General features: G+C 37.6%; 1 protein-coding gene and 1 long non-coding RNA gene across 5 annotated transcripts in view; one reads left to right on the forward strand and one right to left on the reverse strand.

Annotated features, from left to right (window-relative positions):
* LOC110308243 overlaps nt 1-18,667 on the forward strand; it is a 64,069-nt gene that overhangs the window by 23,959 nt on the left and 21,443 nt on the right. For 2 of the 3 annotated variants that reach the window (XR_003835430.1, XR_003835429.1), the window contains exon 2: nt 15,959-16,138. This is a non-coding gene — a long non-coding RNA (uncharacterized LOC110308243). Of the gene's footprint in view, nt 1-8,714; nt 8,784-15,958; nt 16,139-18,667 lie in introns of those variants that run through there. The other variant, XR_003835431.1, reaches the window with a different exon arrangement.
* Nucleotides 13,675-18,667, reverse strand: part of Scn9a (sodium voltage-gated channel alpha subunit 9) — a 152,273-nt gene continuing 147,280 nt past the window's right edge. For both annotated transcript variants that reach the window (XM_021180644.2, XM_021180636.2), the window contains exon 27: nt 13,675-16,184. In XM_021180644.2, the coding sequence (XP_021036303.1) occupies nt 14,998-16,184 (1,187 nt within the window). In that variant the 3' untranslated portion in view covers nt 13,675-14,997. The remainder of the gene's footprint in view (nt 16,185-18,667) is intronic.

Genomic DNA, 18,667 nt, shown 5'->3' on the forward strand with positions numbered 1-18,667 from the left:
GAGAGAGAGAGAGAGAGAGAGAGAGAGAGAGAGAGAGAGAGAGAGAGAGAGAGACTGGTCACCCCCTCCACAGTCTCTCCTCTGAGAGGGTGGAGGCTCCCCTGGGAATTCTCCTACTCTGGCACATTAAGTCTCTGCAGGTCTAGGCACAACCTCTCCCACTGAGGCTAGACAAAGTAGCCCTGCTAGGAGAACCTATGCCACAGAGAGGCAAAAGCTTTGGGATAGCCCCTGCTCCAGTTTTCCTGTACCCTCAAGAAGGCCTAGCTGCACATCTGCTACATATGTGGGGGTGGGGGTCGGGTTAAGTCCAGTCTATGTATGCTCTTTGGTTGGTGGTTCAGTCTCAGAGAGCCACAAGGTTCCAGGGTAGTTGATTCTGTTGCTCATCCTATGGAGTTCCAATCCTCTATGAGGCTCTCAATTCTTTCCCCAACTCTTCTGTAACAACCTCTGAGCTCCATCCACTGTTTGACTGTATGGTCTCTGCATCCATCTGAGTCAGCTGCTGGGTGGAGACTCTCAGAGGACAGTCTTGCTAGACTCCTGTTTGTAAGCCTAGCAGAATATTACTAATAGTGTAAGGGATTGGTGCTTGCTCATGGGATTGTTCTCTAGTTGGGCCAGTTATTGTTTGGTCATCCCCCCCAGTCTCTGCTCTATCTTTGTCTCTACATTTCTTGTAGACAGGATAGATTTTGGGTTACAAGTATTGTGGATGGGTTGGTGTCCCTATCTCTCACTGGGGTTCCTGATTGACTACAGGGGGTGTCCTATTTAGGTTTCATATCCCCAATGCAGTGAGTCACAAATAAGGTCAACCCATTGACACCTCCCCTATCCCAGATCCATGTCCTGGAGATAACCCCTCCTCCCCACTACAATTTCAGATTTCTATTTATTCTGATGGCCATCTGATCATATCTCCTGTCTCTCCCCTCACCTAAACTGTGCCCCCCATTTCCCTTCCCATCCCATTTTCCACCCAGTTTCCTCCCCCTTCTAAGTGAGATTCAAGCATTCTCACTTGGACCTTCCTTCTTGCTTAGCTTCTTTGGGTCTGTGGACTGTAGCATGGGTGTCCTGTGTTTTGTGGCTAACATCCTCTTATAAGCAAGTACATGCGATGCTTAATAATACCATCCTGATGATATTATCAAACTTCATTCACTTGCCTTTGAAATTCATGATGCCTTTTTTTAAATAGCTGAATAGTATTCCATTGTGTAGATGTGCCACATTATCTTCATCCAGTTCTTTAGTTGAGGGACATTTAGGTGGTTTCCAGTTTCTGGCTATTGTGAAAAAAGCTTCTATGAACACAGTTGGTCAAAAATCCCCATGGTATAGTGGAACATCGTTTGGGTGTATGCCTATGAGTGATATAGCCAGTTCTTGAGGTAGGCCTATTCCTGGTTTTCTGAGAAACTGCCAAATTGGTTTCCAAAGTGGTGAACAAGTTTATATTCCCACTAGCAATAGAGTGTTCCCTTTTCTCCACATTCTTGCCAGCATTTGCTATCTCTTGAGTTTTTGATCTTAACCATTCTGATAAATGGAAGATGAAATCTCAGAGATATTTTGATTTTCATTTTCCTGATGACTAGGGACATTTTTTAAGTGCTTCTTAACTATTCAGGATTCCTCTGTTGAGAATTCTGTTTAGCTGTGTACCCATTTTTAATTGGGTCATTCAAATTCTTAATGTCTAACTTCCTGAGTTCTTTATACATTTTGGATGTTAGCCCTCTGTCAGATGTAGGGTGATTGATGATTTGGTCGCAATCTATAGGCTGCTATTTTGTCCTCTTGACAGTGTCCTTTGACTTACAGAAGCTTTTCAGTTTCATGAGGGACAGTTTATCAATTGTCAATCTTGCAGTCTAATCCATTGGTGTTCTGTTCAGGAAATTGTCTCCTGTACCAAGAAATTCAAAGCTATTCCCCACTTTTTGTTCTATTAGATTTAGTGTATCCAGTTTTACATTAACAGCTTTGATCCACTTGGACTTGAGTATTATGCAGGTTGATAGGTAGGGATCTATCTGTATTATTCTACATACATACATCCAGTTAGAGCAGCACCATTTATTGAAGATGTCTTTTCCTCCCACTGTGTGTTTTTGGGTCCTTTATCAAACATAAAGTTCTATAGGTTTGTTGGTTTATTTCTGAATTTTGATTCTATTCCATTGATTGACCTATCTGTCTCTGTACCAATACCACATGGTTTTTTAATCATGACTGCTTTGTAATATAGCTTGAAGTCAAGAATGGCGAATCCCCTAGAAGATCTCTTATTGTTGAGTATTGTTTTGGCTATCCTGTTTTTTTTTCCATATGAAGTTGAGAATTGCTCTTTCCATGTCTGTGAATAATTGTGTTGGAATTTTAATTGGGATTGCACTGAATCTGTATATTGCTCTTGGTAGGATGGCCATTTTCACTATGTTAGTCCCATCAATCCTTGAGCATGGGAGATCTTTCCATCTTCTAACATATTTCTCAACATCTTTTTTGAGGGTCTTGAGGTTCTTGTCATACAGGTTTTTCACTTGCTTGGTCAGAGTTACATCAAGATATTTTATATTATTCATGGCTATTGTAAAGGGTGTTGTTTTCCTAATTTCTTTCTCAGCCCATTTATCATTTGTATAATGGAAGGCTACTGATTTCTGTGAGTTAATTTTGTATCCACCCACTTTGCTGAAGGTGTTTATCAGCTGTAGGCATTCTCTTGAAGTTTTGGGGTTGCTTATGTATACTATTATATCATTCCCAAATAGCAACACCTTGACTTCTTTTCAAATTTGTATCCCCTTGATCTCCTTTAGCTGTCTTATTGCTCTAGCTAGAATTTCAAGCACTATATTGAATAGATAGGGAGAGGATGGGCAGCCTTTTGTTGTTCCTGATTTTAGTGGAATTGCTTTAAGTTTCTCTCCATTTAATTTGATGTTGGCTATTGGCTTGCTGTATATTGTTTTGATTATGTTAAGGTATGTTCCTTGTATCCCTGATCTCTCTAAAATTTTTAACATGAAGGGCTGTTGGATTTTGTTAAAGGTCTTTTCACATTTAATGAGATGATCACGTGATTTTTAAAAATTTAGTTTGTTTATATGACAGATTACATTGATGGATTCTTGTATATTGAACAAATCCTGTGTCCCTGGGATGAGGCTTACTTGATCATGGGGGATGAAGATTTTGATACGTTCCTGGATTCTGTCAGCAAACATTTTATTTAATATTTTTGCATCCGTGTTAATAAGAGAAATTGTGAAATTCTCTTTCTTTATTGAATCTTTGTGTAGTTTAGGTATCAAGGTGACTGAGGCTTTGTTGAATGAGTTTGGCAGTTTTCCTTGCGTTTCTATTTTGTGAAATAATTTGAGGAGTATTGAGATTAGTTCTTTGAAGTTCTGATAGTGAAGTGTGTTTCTTGTATGCCACAGAATTATGGATCTTGTTTGCTGTCTAGTCTGTTAGCCCGTGTCTTTTTATTGGTGAATTGAATCTACTGATGGTCAGATATATCAATGACCAAGAGTTGTTAGTTCCTGTTACTTTGATGCTGTAGAATTTCCCTACATATAAAAGTATGCTGTAGTGGCATAATCGGGAATGGCCTCCATAGGCTCATGTACAGATTGGCTTGGTCACCAGTCTATTGTGAAACTCGTCGATCTTCCCTAAAGTCAAGAGCTCCCCTAAAACTTTCGCATAGCTAATTCTCAGAGTTCTGACAATGATCATCTGAATCATTGCAGTAAGTTTTACTACTTAAAGAGAAGAGAATTTCCAGAAGGCTTTATTCATTTATTTCCTTAGATATCTTGAAAATATTTGAACCCAAAACCTCAAATTAAATGTGATATTTAATTTTGAATCATTCAGGAGTGGGCAGTTACTCTTAAGAATAAAAATCTTGACAGGGTGGGGGTGATGCACACCTTTAATCCTAGTACTCAGGAGGCAGAGACAAGAGGATCTCTGAGTTTGTGGTCAGCTTGGTCTACAGAGAGATTTCCAGGACAACCAGAGAAACTTTGTCTCTAAAAATCAAACAACAACAACATCAACAACAACAACAACAAAAAACAAAATAAATCAACAAAAACAAGGCAAACAAAACATAAAACAAAAAGTATATGGTATACTTGTTTTCTGGAGGCAGCATATAAATATTGTAATGAATACAGAGTACTTCTAACTTAAAACACGGAGTAAGTCTCAGGCCATGTAATGACTATGATGTCTTTCTTCTTAAGCCAAATCTCTTTTGACACATTGCATTAACCAAACTCATTTGAAAAATGGGAAGCCCCATGCTCTAGAATAAAAAGCATGTGGAAAAAGTTGATGAACCTGTTTATTCGACATCTAAGGTACAAGAAAATATAACTGCAGATATACATTTCGATATGCAATAAAGTAAGGTACCATTTATTCATTAAGGATGCAAAAACTTACTTAAAACACTATTAGTTTAAGATACTTTTTTGTGAAGTTCATTTTTTAAATTTTTATTAGATATTTTCTTCATTTACATTTCAAATGCTATCCCAAAAGTCCCCTATACCCTCCCTCCGCCCTGCTCCCCTACCCACCCTCTCCTACTTCTTGACCCTGGAGCTTCCCTGTACTTGGGCATATAAAGTTTGCAAGACCAAGGGGCCTCTCTTTCCACTGATGGCAGACTAGGCCATCTTCTGCTACATATGCAGCTAGAGATATGAGCTCTGGGGGCACTGATTAGTTCATATTGTTGTTCTACCTATAGGGTTGCCGACCCCTTTAGCTCCTTGGGTGCTTTCTCTAGCTCCTCCATTGGGGGCCCTGTGTTCCATCCTATTGATGACTGTGAGCATCCACTTTTGTGTTTGCCAGGCACTGGCATAGCCTCACAAGAGACAGCTATATCAGGGTCCTTTCAGAACCCCACCTCTGTAGTTATTGCATATAGTTATTAGCAAGGGTAGAAAAGATCGTTCACTATTTATTGATAAACAAAGCCAAGAACAATTGTTCTCAAACGAAGAAGATTTTTGTCCCCAGGAAAAAGTTGGCAGAGTCTAGAGATATCTTTGTTATATTATATATAATTAGAAGAGCTATTGACATGTAATAATCACAGACATTGGGATGTGGCTATGCACAGGACAATCCACTAGGTGGTGCCCGACAACAAGGAATTAAGTAACTCAAAAATTAACAGTGTTGAGAAACCTTCAGGGAGAGGTGCTTTAATGTAGGATTATTATTTTGTACTTGATATTATTTGTTTTTATTTTTTACTTACACATAATACTATTGAGAAAAAGTTATAAACTTGATATTTACCATAATCAGTTATGTTTGTTCATTTTAGGAATAGTCTAGTTCAGATCCACATCATTATTCATGTTGGAGCCCCCTCCAGGACTGTGTTCTATGGACAATGTATGTCAGAAAGTTATCAGAACCTAAAACTTGGTTCACTTGGGCCAGTTTTGATAACAAGTAAATAAGTACAGCTAGGAGGCAATGAAGATAAAGTGCTTTTACATGGGTAGTTGATAATAACAGGCCACAAAGTCTCCCAAACCACACCCTTATAGAAGGTGCGCCATGATCACATATTTAAAAAATCATTTTCTGTAAGTGCATCTGCTCAGTAACTTTCTGTTCATCCTCACAGTGGTGCCACACTTACCAAGCCTTGTAGATAAAGACTCCTCCTTTAAAATATATTATTTAATCCTCCTGAATTTATCTTTAAAATCTGGGTGTTGGGGAAGGGGTTGGCCTCAAAATGTATGTGTATATTCCTACTATTGTGCTCTGCTATTTTCAAATAAATATCAATATTGAAAGGAAAATCTCTCTCTGACCATTACACAGGTTGATCTAAGCATGTAGCACATTACTGTTTAAAAACAAGGTAAACAGGAGGGATAGCTGTTAAGATAGAGGAACACAGATGATGATAGTAAAATAGACAACTAAAGGCAAGAGAAGCAGGCATGACTTAGGGCTTGCAGCCAGAGTATGGTTTATTGGCAAATTAGTACCGACTTCATAAAAGCATTACTAAGGGTTTTAAGAGTGCTCATAATACTAAGAGAAAAATGCTACCGAGTTCCAAAGAAGGTAATTATGCAAATTTTGAAGCACACAAAAACATTATTGAGCAAAAGCATGCTGGCTACATGTGCTGAGAAAAGATTTGAAAGTGTGTTGAGTTGGGGAGTTGGATTCAAGAAGTTATTGTATTGGGTTTTAAAGGGGAACAAGTGATGAAGGATGGAGTCTGGGGCAATGGGTGAAGCATTGGTGATGGGATCTAAAGTCAAGCAGTGGATTTGCATTATGAATAAATATTAGTGAAGAATCATAGATAGGCAAGAAAGAGGGTTATTAGGAAACCATTCAAGGGATGGTGAGATATATGCTATGATCATTACCATGGGGAATAATAGCTTTAGTAGAAGAAGAGACCAGAGATAGATACTTTTCCTATGAGGACCATGTGAATTCCTATGAGAATGAAGACCTCTACAAGTTCAGAGCAGAAATGTACCTGGGTGCCAAGGTAGTCAGAAGCCTGCATTTGGACATATAAAATAAAATAAAATAAAATAAAATAAAATAAAATAAAATAAAATAAAATAAAATAAAATCTCCCAAAATATAATTCTTTGTTTTAGCTCCCTGGAATCTGGTGTTTGATTGTGACACTCTGAACTAACAGGAACCGACACAAACACAGTGATACCTTGGCTGCCTGGTCGTATATGATGCACTATGCTAAGCTGGGGCTTTAATATACTTTGCTTCCCTTCCGGCATGTATAGACTTGGAAATATGTTTATGACATACAAGTGGCATTTGGAAATACACTGCTGCAGTTCTCTTTAGCTTACACGGGAAATACATGGGCTGTTGGGTATATGCCATGTTCTCATTGACCTAGAGAATATATCGCTTAAAGTCAACCACTTCCTTTAGCTTCCAATTATAAATTAATGAGATGTCTTGAAGCCAAAAAAAGAATACACTCTAAATGGTAGATATGAAAAGCATGGTAACCAGGGGTGAAAAATCCCCTTTAAACATCTAAGACTAACTATTGCCTTCTTGGTTTGAGTTTTGTTTGGTGTGTGTGTGTGTGATCAATGTATCTCTCTTCCTTTCTTTGGCTTTCCCCACTTTTTACTTCCACAGTATGTTAGCCATTTTGCTTAATCAAAACAAAATGAACGAAACATTTCCTAGTCACTCATCCCAATGCATTAGCCCAGCACACTGAAATTTAAGAGAATATATATGTCTTCAATACCTCATGACAAATTATCACACACAATTAGCAGCTGAAAATTTACTTCCTTGGCTTACTTATCCTTTTCAGGCAGAGACTAACTGTAATTGTTTGTGTTTTCTGCATGGAGACTGTTACATTGAGAATTTCATTCATGTATAAAATGAAATATGAACATATCTACCCTATTCCCCCCTACAATTTCTTTCATATCCCCCAACATTTGTCTTAATTATTTCCAATTTCTCATATGTGCATGTGTCTGGGCCCATCTATGGAAGATGACATCTATGGGAGATGAGAAAATAACTGTTGATCATGTCCTCTATAGAAAACTATTCTCCCTTCTATCTATTCTTTTTACAGGATGGGATATCTACCATTTACCATCTATCATCAGCCATCTACCTCATCCATGCAGAGATTTTGTCTGTCATGATCTTATTTATCTAAGCTGTTGTGAGACCACTATTACAGTAACCATGCCATGTCCCAAAGGACATGTCTCAGCACTTCTTCATACCCTCCAGCCCTGGCATTCTTTCTTTACTGTCTTCTGTAATGAGCCTTGATGCTGGTGCTGTGGTTGATAGAGACATTGCATTTAGGACTGAGCACTTCAGTCTCTTATCTCAGCCCTTTCACAGATACACATCTCTCCATTGTCTGTTGCAAAAAGGAAGATGATCTGACCAAGGTTGAGAGCAACCAGTGTCTATGTGCGTAAACATAAATACTTAGGAGGCACTTTGAGAGTGTGCCATTTAGCAACAGGACAGGAGTATGTTATATCCTCGGGTCTATGATCTCCTCAGCTATAGGCTTATGACCAGGCCTGTGATTACCTCAGGTAGAGCAAGGCTCAAATCTAATAGAAAGTGTTAGTTACTCTAATAGTTAACACTCTAATAGTGGTGCCACTATTGTCCACTAGGCACATTTTAACTATAAGGTTGATGTTTTAGTTAGGTGTTCTATTGCTTTGATGAAACTCCATAACCCAAAGCAACTTGACATTTTTTTTTCATTTTCAGCATTACAGTCCTTCACTGAGTCCTTCACTTAGCAGAAACTCTTACAGAGTAGGAACTTAGAGGCAGGAGCTGACTCAAAGGCTATGGAGGAGGGCTCCTTACTGACTTGCTCCTCATGGCTTGCTTAGCCTGCTTTCTTATAGAACTCAGGACCACCTGCCAAGGGCCACTGGGCCTTCCCACATTAATCAATAATTAAGAAACTGCATGCACTACTGACTTGCTTATAGGTGGATATATGGGGGCATTTTCTCAGTTGAGAATTTCTCTTCCCAAATGACTCCAGCTTGTGTTAAGTTGACATAAAACTTAACAGTTGGTGTCACGGCGTGTATTGTCCAGCACTAGTTAAAATCATCAATATCTTTTCTCTCCCAGCATCCTCCACAGCTGTTTTCATCACTATGAAAGGAGAGCCAGCACTAGCCAGCAGAGAAAGTTTCTGGGTAGGTTTGTATTGATGTCTCTATATCCAGAATTCAAATTATTTGGCATCTTCCTCAGTAGGGATTTATAATGTAGCTATGGTGGGTAAAGAAAATCAATGCTAATAGCTTGTGTCATTTTGGAGACCTGTATTTGACTAATAACTCATAGGGTTGATATACCATGCCCTGTACCTTGCACTATTTTCAAATAATGACCCATGTTTTCTGGGAATAGTCCTGTGCGATCACATAGGGAAATTAAAGAGATGTGAACAAACATATGGAAACCCACTACCTCACAACCCATTTTTTTTTTAAATGAGAACATTAGTGGAACACTTGTGAAAAGAAAGAAGAGAGGGGACTAAGATATAAAGGACTGAGCAGGAATAGGGTCAGGGGATGGGAGGTTACGAGGTGGTTTGTAAGGTCACTAAAAATAAGGTTACTATTTTTGCTTCTTTAAAGTGAAATTCCTGTGTTACAACTGTTTCAAACCGCTTATATGAGTGAGTTAGAATTCTCACATAATACTTTGTGTTCTCAAATACTGGAAAAAATCACATATAAACATTTTTTAATTGATAAAGGCATGGGAAATATACCTTAAAAATGGAGAAAGTAAATCTTGGGATTCACAAACAACTGCAGGATCAACCATAAGTAAAAGAATGTTTTTGTTTAATGAACACATAGAAAACTAGTTTAAGTTTAGAAGCATGTGGAAATAATTAAAATTTAGTGGAGAGTGTTCTTTTTAATGAGATATATTTTTGATAAATTATACATTCTATATTTTACTGAATTTTATATGAATTATATTAGTATTTTAGAAAATTACATTTTGATAATGGAATATAACTTTAAAGATATTCTGTTTCGATAAGAATACAATTTAGGACCCCTAAGCAAGTGGAACAAGCGAAGTATTTTTTGCTCTGTTCTTCTAGATTTTTTGTTGTTGTTTGTTTGTTTTTTGTTTTTTGAAGACAGGATTTCTCTGTAAGCCCTGGCTCTCCTGGAACTCACTTTGTAGACCAGGCTGGCCTCGAACTCAGAAATCTGCCTGCCTCTGACTCCCAAGTGCTGGGATTAAAGGCATGCGCCACCACCGCCCGGCTGATTTTTTGATATTTATAGGAATGTCTGATCTTTCAGCTAGACCACAGGACAAACATTACAGAAGTTTCTCAAATCTTATCAAATTAGCTTCCTACAGACAGATTAATCACTACTGAAAGAACAACTCTCGTAGTGGTAGATTGGCGCTAAGTGATATATGCTTGCTCTCTTGCATGTAACTGTCAATTATTCACATTCCTCTGTTGTGTTCATGAGGTGTTGTCTCAGCAGAATCCCCTCTGTTCTAGCTCTTCCTATGACAAAAATTGTCATGGGTTCTGCATCTCATTTTGCTTGAGTTAATGATTAGTGCAGTTTACAGCATGGAAGAGTTGAGCTTTTCTGAGGTTGGAAATATCTATCCATGCCAATAACCATTGTTGAAATGAATTATGTTACCTTTCAGTGCCTCTAATTATATTTTACAGAGTGACTGTGACAAATTTTAATAGCATTGTAGAGGTCCCTTGGAATGTTTTGAAACCATTTTGAATATTATTGTATTATTTCCAAGGTTGAAATAATAGCACAACATAACAGCTCTTAGTTTTACTCTGTGTTGCTTGCAGATCATCAAAAATAAAGGATGCTCACAGCTAAAATAAAACACAGTGGCTTTTATTAATTATATAGATAGATGTTAGAACAAATATCTACATTTTTAGAATGATTTGAAATTCTGTATATGTCCATTTTTTTTACCTTAACATATTGGTTAATAAAAAGTATCTAAAACTTAGAATATTTGTGTAAACATCACATCACTAAATATTCATTCTTTACAGTAGAAAACATGGAACTCTTCTAGGAATATACTTATACATACCCATGTGAAACAGGAAATATTGTCATTATTGACCATGTATGTGGGCTTCACTGTGGTTCTGCACAACCTACATGTAGCCTGGACTCCTAGAAACCTTGGAAACACATGCACTGGTACCCTTGTACCACTACTCAAGCTGATTCATGATTCTGTGTGGTCAAGTATGGCTCTAGTCACTTCATGTTCTATCCCATGGGCCTACCAAGTAGGACCCTCTCATATTTTCAGTGAGAAACAGAGATCCATGTAGGAGAAATCATGCATCCAGGAAATTCATTCAGAAGGTTATGAGTCCTTTGGTATTCATATATGGCTCCGACTCTGACACACACACACACACACACACAGAGAGAGAGAGAGAGAGAGAGAGAGACCTGTTTTGTATGCTATGCAGCTTTCCTATGTTAAAAACAAGCAAACATTAGCGTGTGGCTAAATGTTTGCCTTTGGTGGCTGCCTGTCTCAGTTTCTTCTCACTATACACACCAGGTTGTAGATTTGAATGAATGACTTTGGTACTCCAGAGTTTGCTTTCTTAAATTCCGCATTCAGGAGTCATTTACACAAAAATCACCAAACATTTTGCTGCAAAGACAAAGATTCAAGAGAGAGAGAGAGAGAGAGAGAGAGAGAGAGAGAGAGAGAGAACAAAAGGAAAAAATACCAACTGTTATTAGAGATCCAATGAATTTAGCCCTAAAAAAAGTGCTATTCTCACTGAGGCAAAAAATCAACACAACATAAGTTTATTTTTAGCGACTTTTATTTTAGATTCTATTAACAGTTTTTAAGTATCAAGTATAACTACAATGTAATTTTTTGACAAACTCAAACATTTTGAGCATTCACAGGTCTATGGGTTCTGTAAACAGCGTTCATATATTCAAGGCTACTTATTTTCTGGGAGCAATTCTTGACTGCTTCTTCAGACAACCAATAACATGGTGAGAACATATATTTAAAAACTGATGGCTCCAAAAACAAGTTCTAAACCCGGATCAATTACTGACCGTCCTGATTTAGTTGCCTCCTTATCATTACTCCCCTAATGTATGACGAATCTGCTAGTAAGGACTGCTTTATTTACATATTAACATTTGATGAATCTGCTAGTAAGGGCTGCTTTATTTACATATTAACATTTGAGGAACCTGCTAGTATGGGCTGCTTTATTTACATATGCATTTGTTTTTCACTCTTTTATAAAACTATCAAAATTCCACAAAGTCATGCTAAACATTTATGATTGCAAATTGCGACAATTTGAATTTAGAAATAGCCCACAGGTTTAGACTTTTTACACAGTGGGAAGAGACAAAACAGAAAAATGTGGTTCTCCTGTCTTCACACAACCCTGTGCATGGATTTGTGGTCACGTACGTACGCTTTCTTCTATTTAATGCTAACTTATATTTTTTGGGTAGTCACCATTCTATGCCAATAGATAAAATAATTTCAGTGACTAGCTTCCATTGATGACATTTTAGAGTTAGTCCAAACACTAATCAACATGAAATGGGGTGTAAGCTTTTTAGCTTTAATTAAATGCTATCCAAATGTCAAATACTATTTTTTAAATTGATACAATGTCATAAGTAGTGATTTTGATGTTAAACATATATGAATATAAAACTTAATATTACATTTAAAACTATGTAATTCAGAACAAAATGTGTTCAACATGATGTAGAAAAAAGAGAGACTTTATACCTGTCCATTTTTTTGTAATGCTAAAAAAATTGTGTTGAGGAACCAGTTGCTGACATATATTAAGTTTACACAAAAACACCAGTCACTGTAAAAACATTAATAGTAAATTACAGATAATCAATAACATTTATACATACTGTATCCATAAAAATGGATAATAGAGTTATATTTTTATGGGTGCAAAATAATAAAAATCCTGGTTTCTTAATTGAATGTATTAAAATTGTCACTAATAGGATGTTCTGTGTGGCTCACCATTAAGTTGCCCAAACATATTTCAGCTGCTTGACAGATATGCAGTGCTCTGTATTGTCTGGCTTACCACTGCTTGGCATCTTCCATAGACATTTAAAAGTAGCTCCCCAAACTGTTAATGATTAAAGACAGTTGTATTCAACCTTCAGCCTCATACTTAACTTCTTAGATCCCTTAGGACAAATATTTGGAAAGAGATTCTTGTGTAGGATACTGGACAGAGCACATAGTATGAAAACCTGGACAAGTTCTGTCTAATTATCTCTTTTTGTCCTTGGTGCCTTGTTTATTCTCTCCCTCTTTCTATTAGTCACTCTCTCTCTATGTCTCTTCCTCTCTCTAGGGATGTTTAGTTCTTTCTTTTAAACTGGGCAAGAAATAAAGAATATGTAACAAAAGATGGTCTAGTCGGCCATCATTGGAAAGAGAGGCCCATTGGACATGCAAACTTTATATGCCCCAGTACAGGGGAACGCCAGGGCCAAAGAGTAGGAGTGGGTGGGTAGGGGAGTCGGGGGGAGGGTATGGGGGACTTTTGGGATAGCATTGGAAATGTAAATGAGGAAAATACCTAATAAAAATTTATAAAGTATGTGTTTTAATGACTTATTTTATCAATATTCCTGTGTTCCTCTTTTAGTTTCATAGGCAAATTGATGAAGTATGTTTTATATATTTACTTCAAAGTTCCCCCTTGGAATCTTCTAAATAAAGCCCCTTTGTGCTTAAATGGCTCATCAGCTCATCTTTTTTTTTTCCTCTGCAAGGATAAAGTGTTTAGAAGAAAGATTTCTCATGGCTGGAATAAAATTATGAGAAAATGCCCCAGGGTTGTTCATTTTTTACAAGTACTTTAAAAACATGAAGTAGATTTCTAATCCTTGGCAGGGCAACTCCAACTATCTCAAAATGCTCTATTTGACCGATAAATGCAAAATCAATTTCACAGCATGAATTAGAATATTAAGAAGGAAGTGACATCTACATTATTTACAGGGGGACATAATGGGGCTTCAGAGGATTAATTCTCCATAGGGAAGGCATCGGCAATAAAGCAAGCCAGCGAGACTCACTCTTTGAATGCCGTTTCATTCATACTAAACACCTGGTGAACAGATAGACACTAAAAGCCGGGCTCTTTGTAACCTGAGAAGCTGCCAAACACATTAAGTATTGTATTTAAGAGATGCAGTCCATACTGTGCTCCAGTCATCTGCTCAAACAAGCGCTAAAGTATCAAGTACCTAACTGCATTTCAGGGTACATCTCATTAGAAAGGAGACATTAAATTTGCTTAGACATAAAGTATGACAAACCAAAGTTGCATAAGAAGATAAATGTGGCAACTGGCTTTTAGACGTGAGTGATGAGCTGTCTCATTGGGCAAACTAGATTAGATAAATATTAGTAAATAAAATGCTGTAAATAATTTTTTTCTGTTAACAATATTCATATGTCTATGTGGAGAAACCTGATATTTATATTTCAAATAATGCTTCAAGCTCTGTGATTATTGTACAAACAGAGAGGGGCATAAGACTGGGTAGCTGTTCTCTGTGATGTGTGCCTGAAGTTCCAGCTAAGCAATTTTTAGGGAGAATCATGTGAGCACAAAATGACAAAGAAGTCCATAAATCAAGGTGAATACTAATCTATATGAATGAAAGCCATTTCTTAAACAAGTAGCCTATATATGTTTTTCAGTCCCAGGACATTTTACAGATACCTATAAATTGATTTTGATGCAATGTAGGATAAGTTTCAGCACCTCAAAATATAAACTGAATTCTTTATGGACAAAGATTCTGACTCTCTAATGATAAGATGTTTTGACAAAACCTTCATCACTAATTCCCATTTCTTTTACAAGGAATTTCATTGCAAATCACAGGTGAAATATTTACATCGAATTCCAAATCACAGCTAATCCTGTTTGTGTTTGTGACTGTGAGCATGTGTGCCTGAATTTCTATATTCACATGGGTACACATTTACTTAGAATCTAGGGAAAGAAATGGAGGCAAAAGAGAAAATGTTCTACGTGGTTTTCTGATATTTAAAATGATTAAGTCACCCTTGATTGCAGTAATGATTATTCCCTGTAGAGTCACACGCACAGTTCTTAAAGAATCATTGACCAACGCAAAAAGTAGCCATGTGTAAATGCTTCTCTCTTGTTTCATTGGATCAGAGCTAGTGGCTGTGCTGCCTTTGAGAATATTTGATAAAAAGAGTTTGGCATAGACCTCCGTAAAAGAGTCTTATTAACACGAGTGAGTCACCTTCCCAGGCTGTAAACAGTGTATCAAAACCAAAGCTCTATTTCCTGCTTTCGTCTTTCTCTTTGTCTTCCTTCTCTGTTTTGTCTGTTTCATATTTCTCTTGATCTGGCTTTGTGACACTGTCATAGGAAGGTGGAGAGATGGTAGAGGCTGTTGCATCTGTCTTTTCTGGACTTGAGTTCTCGTTAACATTATCAAAAACTATATCTTCTTTATTGGGCAAATCGTCATCTCTGTCTCCATCTTTTATATATATACTTGATATATTCTTGACGTTTTGCCTAAGGCGGTACCGTCTGTAAGCACGCTGAATGATAGTCGCAGATACATCCTCTTGTTTTCGCTTCAGTGTGGTTGTGATGGGCTCATAGGACACTTTAGAAGGATTGGCTGACATAAACCTTTCTTCCATCTGTGAACGAAGGGAATCCATCTCTCCGCTCTCGCCCAGGACCCTCTTTGTAAAAGCAAATAAGATGTCCAGGCAGTGGATGCGGTCTCCACTCACCATAGGCAGGTCCATGGCAATGAGCTGGACTTTGTTTGGCTTTGCGATGAGGAGAGGAGGATCCAGGGCTGCTGCAAAGTCAGAGAGCTTGCAGAACTCTATGAACTGGGTGGCGTCAGGGTCGAACTTCTCCCAGACCTCGTAGAACATCTCAAAGTCGTCCTCACTCAGGGGCTCAGTACTTTCTTCTGTGGCAACGCTGAAGTTCTCCAGGATGACAGCAATGTACATGTTCACCACAACCAGGAAGGATATGATGATGTAGCTGACAAAGTAGAAAATTCCCACAGATGGATTTCCACAGTCCCCTTCCACTGAACTTCCTGGGTGAACCTTTTTTGGGTCACAGTCAGGAGGTGCACTGTTGAGAATGGGGGCCAGCAGTCCATCCCAGCCCGCAGAGGTGGTAATTTGGAACAGGCAGATCATGCTGTTGCCAAAAGTCTCAAAGTTGAACATGTCATTAATTCCAGCTTCCTTTTTAACATAGGCAAAGTTGGACATCCCAAAGATGGCGTAGATGAACATGACGAGGAAAAGCAGGAGGCCAATGTTGAACAGCGCAGGAAGGGACATCATCAGAGCAAAGAGCAGCGTGCGGATCCCCTTGGCACCTTTGATCAGGCGTAGGATTCGTCCAATCCTGGCCAGGCGGATGACTCGGAACAGGGTAGGAGACACGAAATACTTCTCTATCATCTCAGCGAGAAACATTCCTGTATTGGAGGGAAAAATAAACAGAAATGTTTAAAGATCCACGCGGCACAGTATCATGCATCTAAATAGCTTCATTCGACATTTGATAAATTCAGAATTGCTGTTCTATCTTTTTGTTTGTTTATTAGTTTGTTTTTTTGAGACAGGGTTTCTCTGTATGTATAGCCCTGGCTGTCCTGGAACTTACTTTGTAGACCAGGCTGGCCTTGAACTCAGAAATCCGCCTGCCTCTGCCTCCCGAGTGCTGGGATTAAAGGTGTGCGCCACCAACCCCGACTGCTGTTCTATTTTGATTCGTTATTTTATTAACTGCTTGTGACATTTTTCATCTTAACTAAATTCATGGACATACTCCTTTCTATTTTGGCTGGTAAGATTTTTTTTCCTTCTCTTGAGACTAAAGTTTGTGTCGTGAATAGAAAAGATTATGCATGTTCAAGGATCAAAGATTTATTTCCAGGGCTCAGAATGTAGCTCAGTGCTAGAGCTATGTGTAAACTAAATCCTACCAATGAAACACAAATGTGAGTGTGTGTGTGTAAGAAAAATCATTTAAGAAAATTTTTAACTTACAACATTTTTCCCTCCCTCTGTCCCTCTCCTCTCTCTCTCTCTCTCTCTCTCTCTCTCTCTCTCTCTCTCTCTCTCTCTCCCTCTCTCTTTCCTTTGAGATAGATTATGACTATGTAGCCTTTGCCCTTGGAAGGAGAATGGAATTTGCTGTGTAAATAAGGTTGGCTGGGAACTCACAGAGATCTGCTTGCCTATGCATCCCTTGCTGGGACTAATGGTGGGCGGCACTCCAGCTGCCCATGTTTTAAATACCATCCTTTGATTTTTATGGCTATTAAACTGCATACATTGCTATTGTGTGTGAAAGTCTAGTGTTTAGCTTCTCAGAATTCTTTGAACCTTTATTTTCACACACTGTTACAGAAGTCCTCATTGCTGTATTTTCAGTCTATAAACCACTGCCACATAAAAAGTTACCCTGATAGTTTTATTGAAATTATAAATTCTTTCTTACGAAAGGTGGTCACTGAGGCTGGAGAGGCCTCTCAAAAGTTAAGATGATGATGATGACGATGATTTCCAGGCCCTGTATCTGGTGACTCACAACAGCCCGTTACTTTAGCTCCCGGGGTGGGGGGGGGGCAGCCTAGCATATTTTTTTCTGACTTCTGTGGGAGGCCACACACATGACATACATTCACACAGATAGACACACACACATGAATAAAAGCTAACAAATCTTCAAAAAGTCATAATTTCAATGAAAGCCTTTGGAAGCAAGCATAAGATAAGCCTTCAATTATTTCAGCTTTTTTTTTTGTCCTTCATTTTTTTTCATAGACATCTGATACATTATATGGTACATTTATTACTAGATTTGTAATCTTATTTTTATTACAAGTTCGAATTTAACTTTTCTTCAAATATTTTTTCTTTTTTTTTTTTTTGGTCAACAAAATTTTCAATGTTGATAGGCAATTTTATAATTTGACTTTTCTGAAATTCAGTTGATTTCTTCTTCTTTCTTTCTTTCTTTCTTTCTTTCTTTCTTTCTTTCTTTCTTTCTTTTAAAGTTTGAGATTGTCTGACTACGTAGCCTAGGATGGTCTGGGACTCCATATCCTCCTGGTAAAGCCTCCTTAATGCTGGGATAACAGATGGCTGTTCAGGACCACAGCATCTTGAATGCTGGAATGGCAGTTAAGTGTGGCCACAGTCAACTCTTTCCCTTTAGAAGAGTGCCATGATGTGATAAAGATAAAGATAAAAAGATAAAGATAAAGATAAAGATAAAGATGAGTGACTCCTGGGTTTTAATGCACATATCTCCTTGTTCTCTTATTTAAACCTCTGGCTAGTATTGCTAAGGCTATGTTCTTTTATTGTCCTGACTGAATGGGAATGTTCCTGTCATTATACTATATCTTGTCACTATGACATCATTACCTGAATTTTAATTTGCTTGGATATATCACATCTGGTGACAATATTACTTGAAAACTGTTTTTAAGTCATTTGACATTTTTCATTGTGGTGTTAGATTATATAACCTTTAGATTTTAATGGCCCTGTTTGATTAGATATGCATTTTATCCTGCAATTCCTTCCATCAAGAAATTTCAATGCTAGAAATTAAATGTAACCTTAAGATATTAGGCATGTTGGGTATGAAGAGAACATGTAAGAGATGACAGTGAAAGAAAAGACATATAAATCATGTCTGTGATACACAGACACAGCTGCTAAGTGAGAAATAACTAAATTTATTGACTGATCCAGTATTAATTTTAGAGATAAAACATCTTTTTTTTGATATTTTAAGTCCAGGATGAATTTATTTATTTATTTATTTATTTTTTGGTCTTTTGGGTTTTTTTTTGATTTTTAATATTTTTATTACATATTTTCCTCAATTACATTTCCAATGCTATCCCAAAAGTCCCCCATAGCGCCCCCCACTTCCCTACCC

The sequence above is a fragment of the Mus caroli genome, chromosome 2 (assembly GCF_900094665.2).
Source record: "Mus caroli chromosome 2, CAROLI_EIJ_v1.1, whole genome shotgun sequence".
NCBI classification, from domain to species: domain Eukaryota; kingdom Metazoa; phylum Chordata; class Mammalia; order Rodentia; family Muridae; genus Mus; species Mus caroli.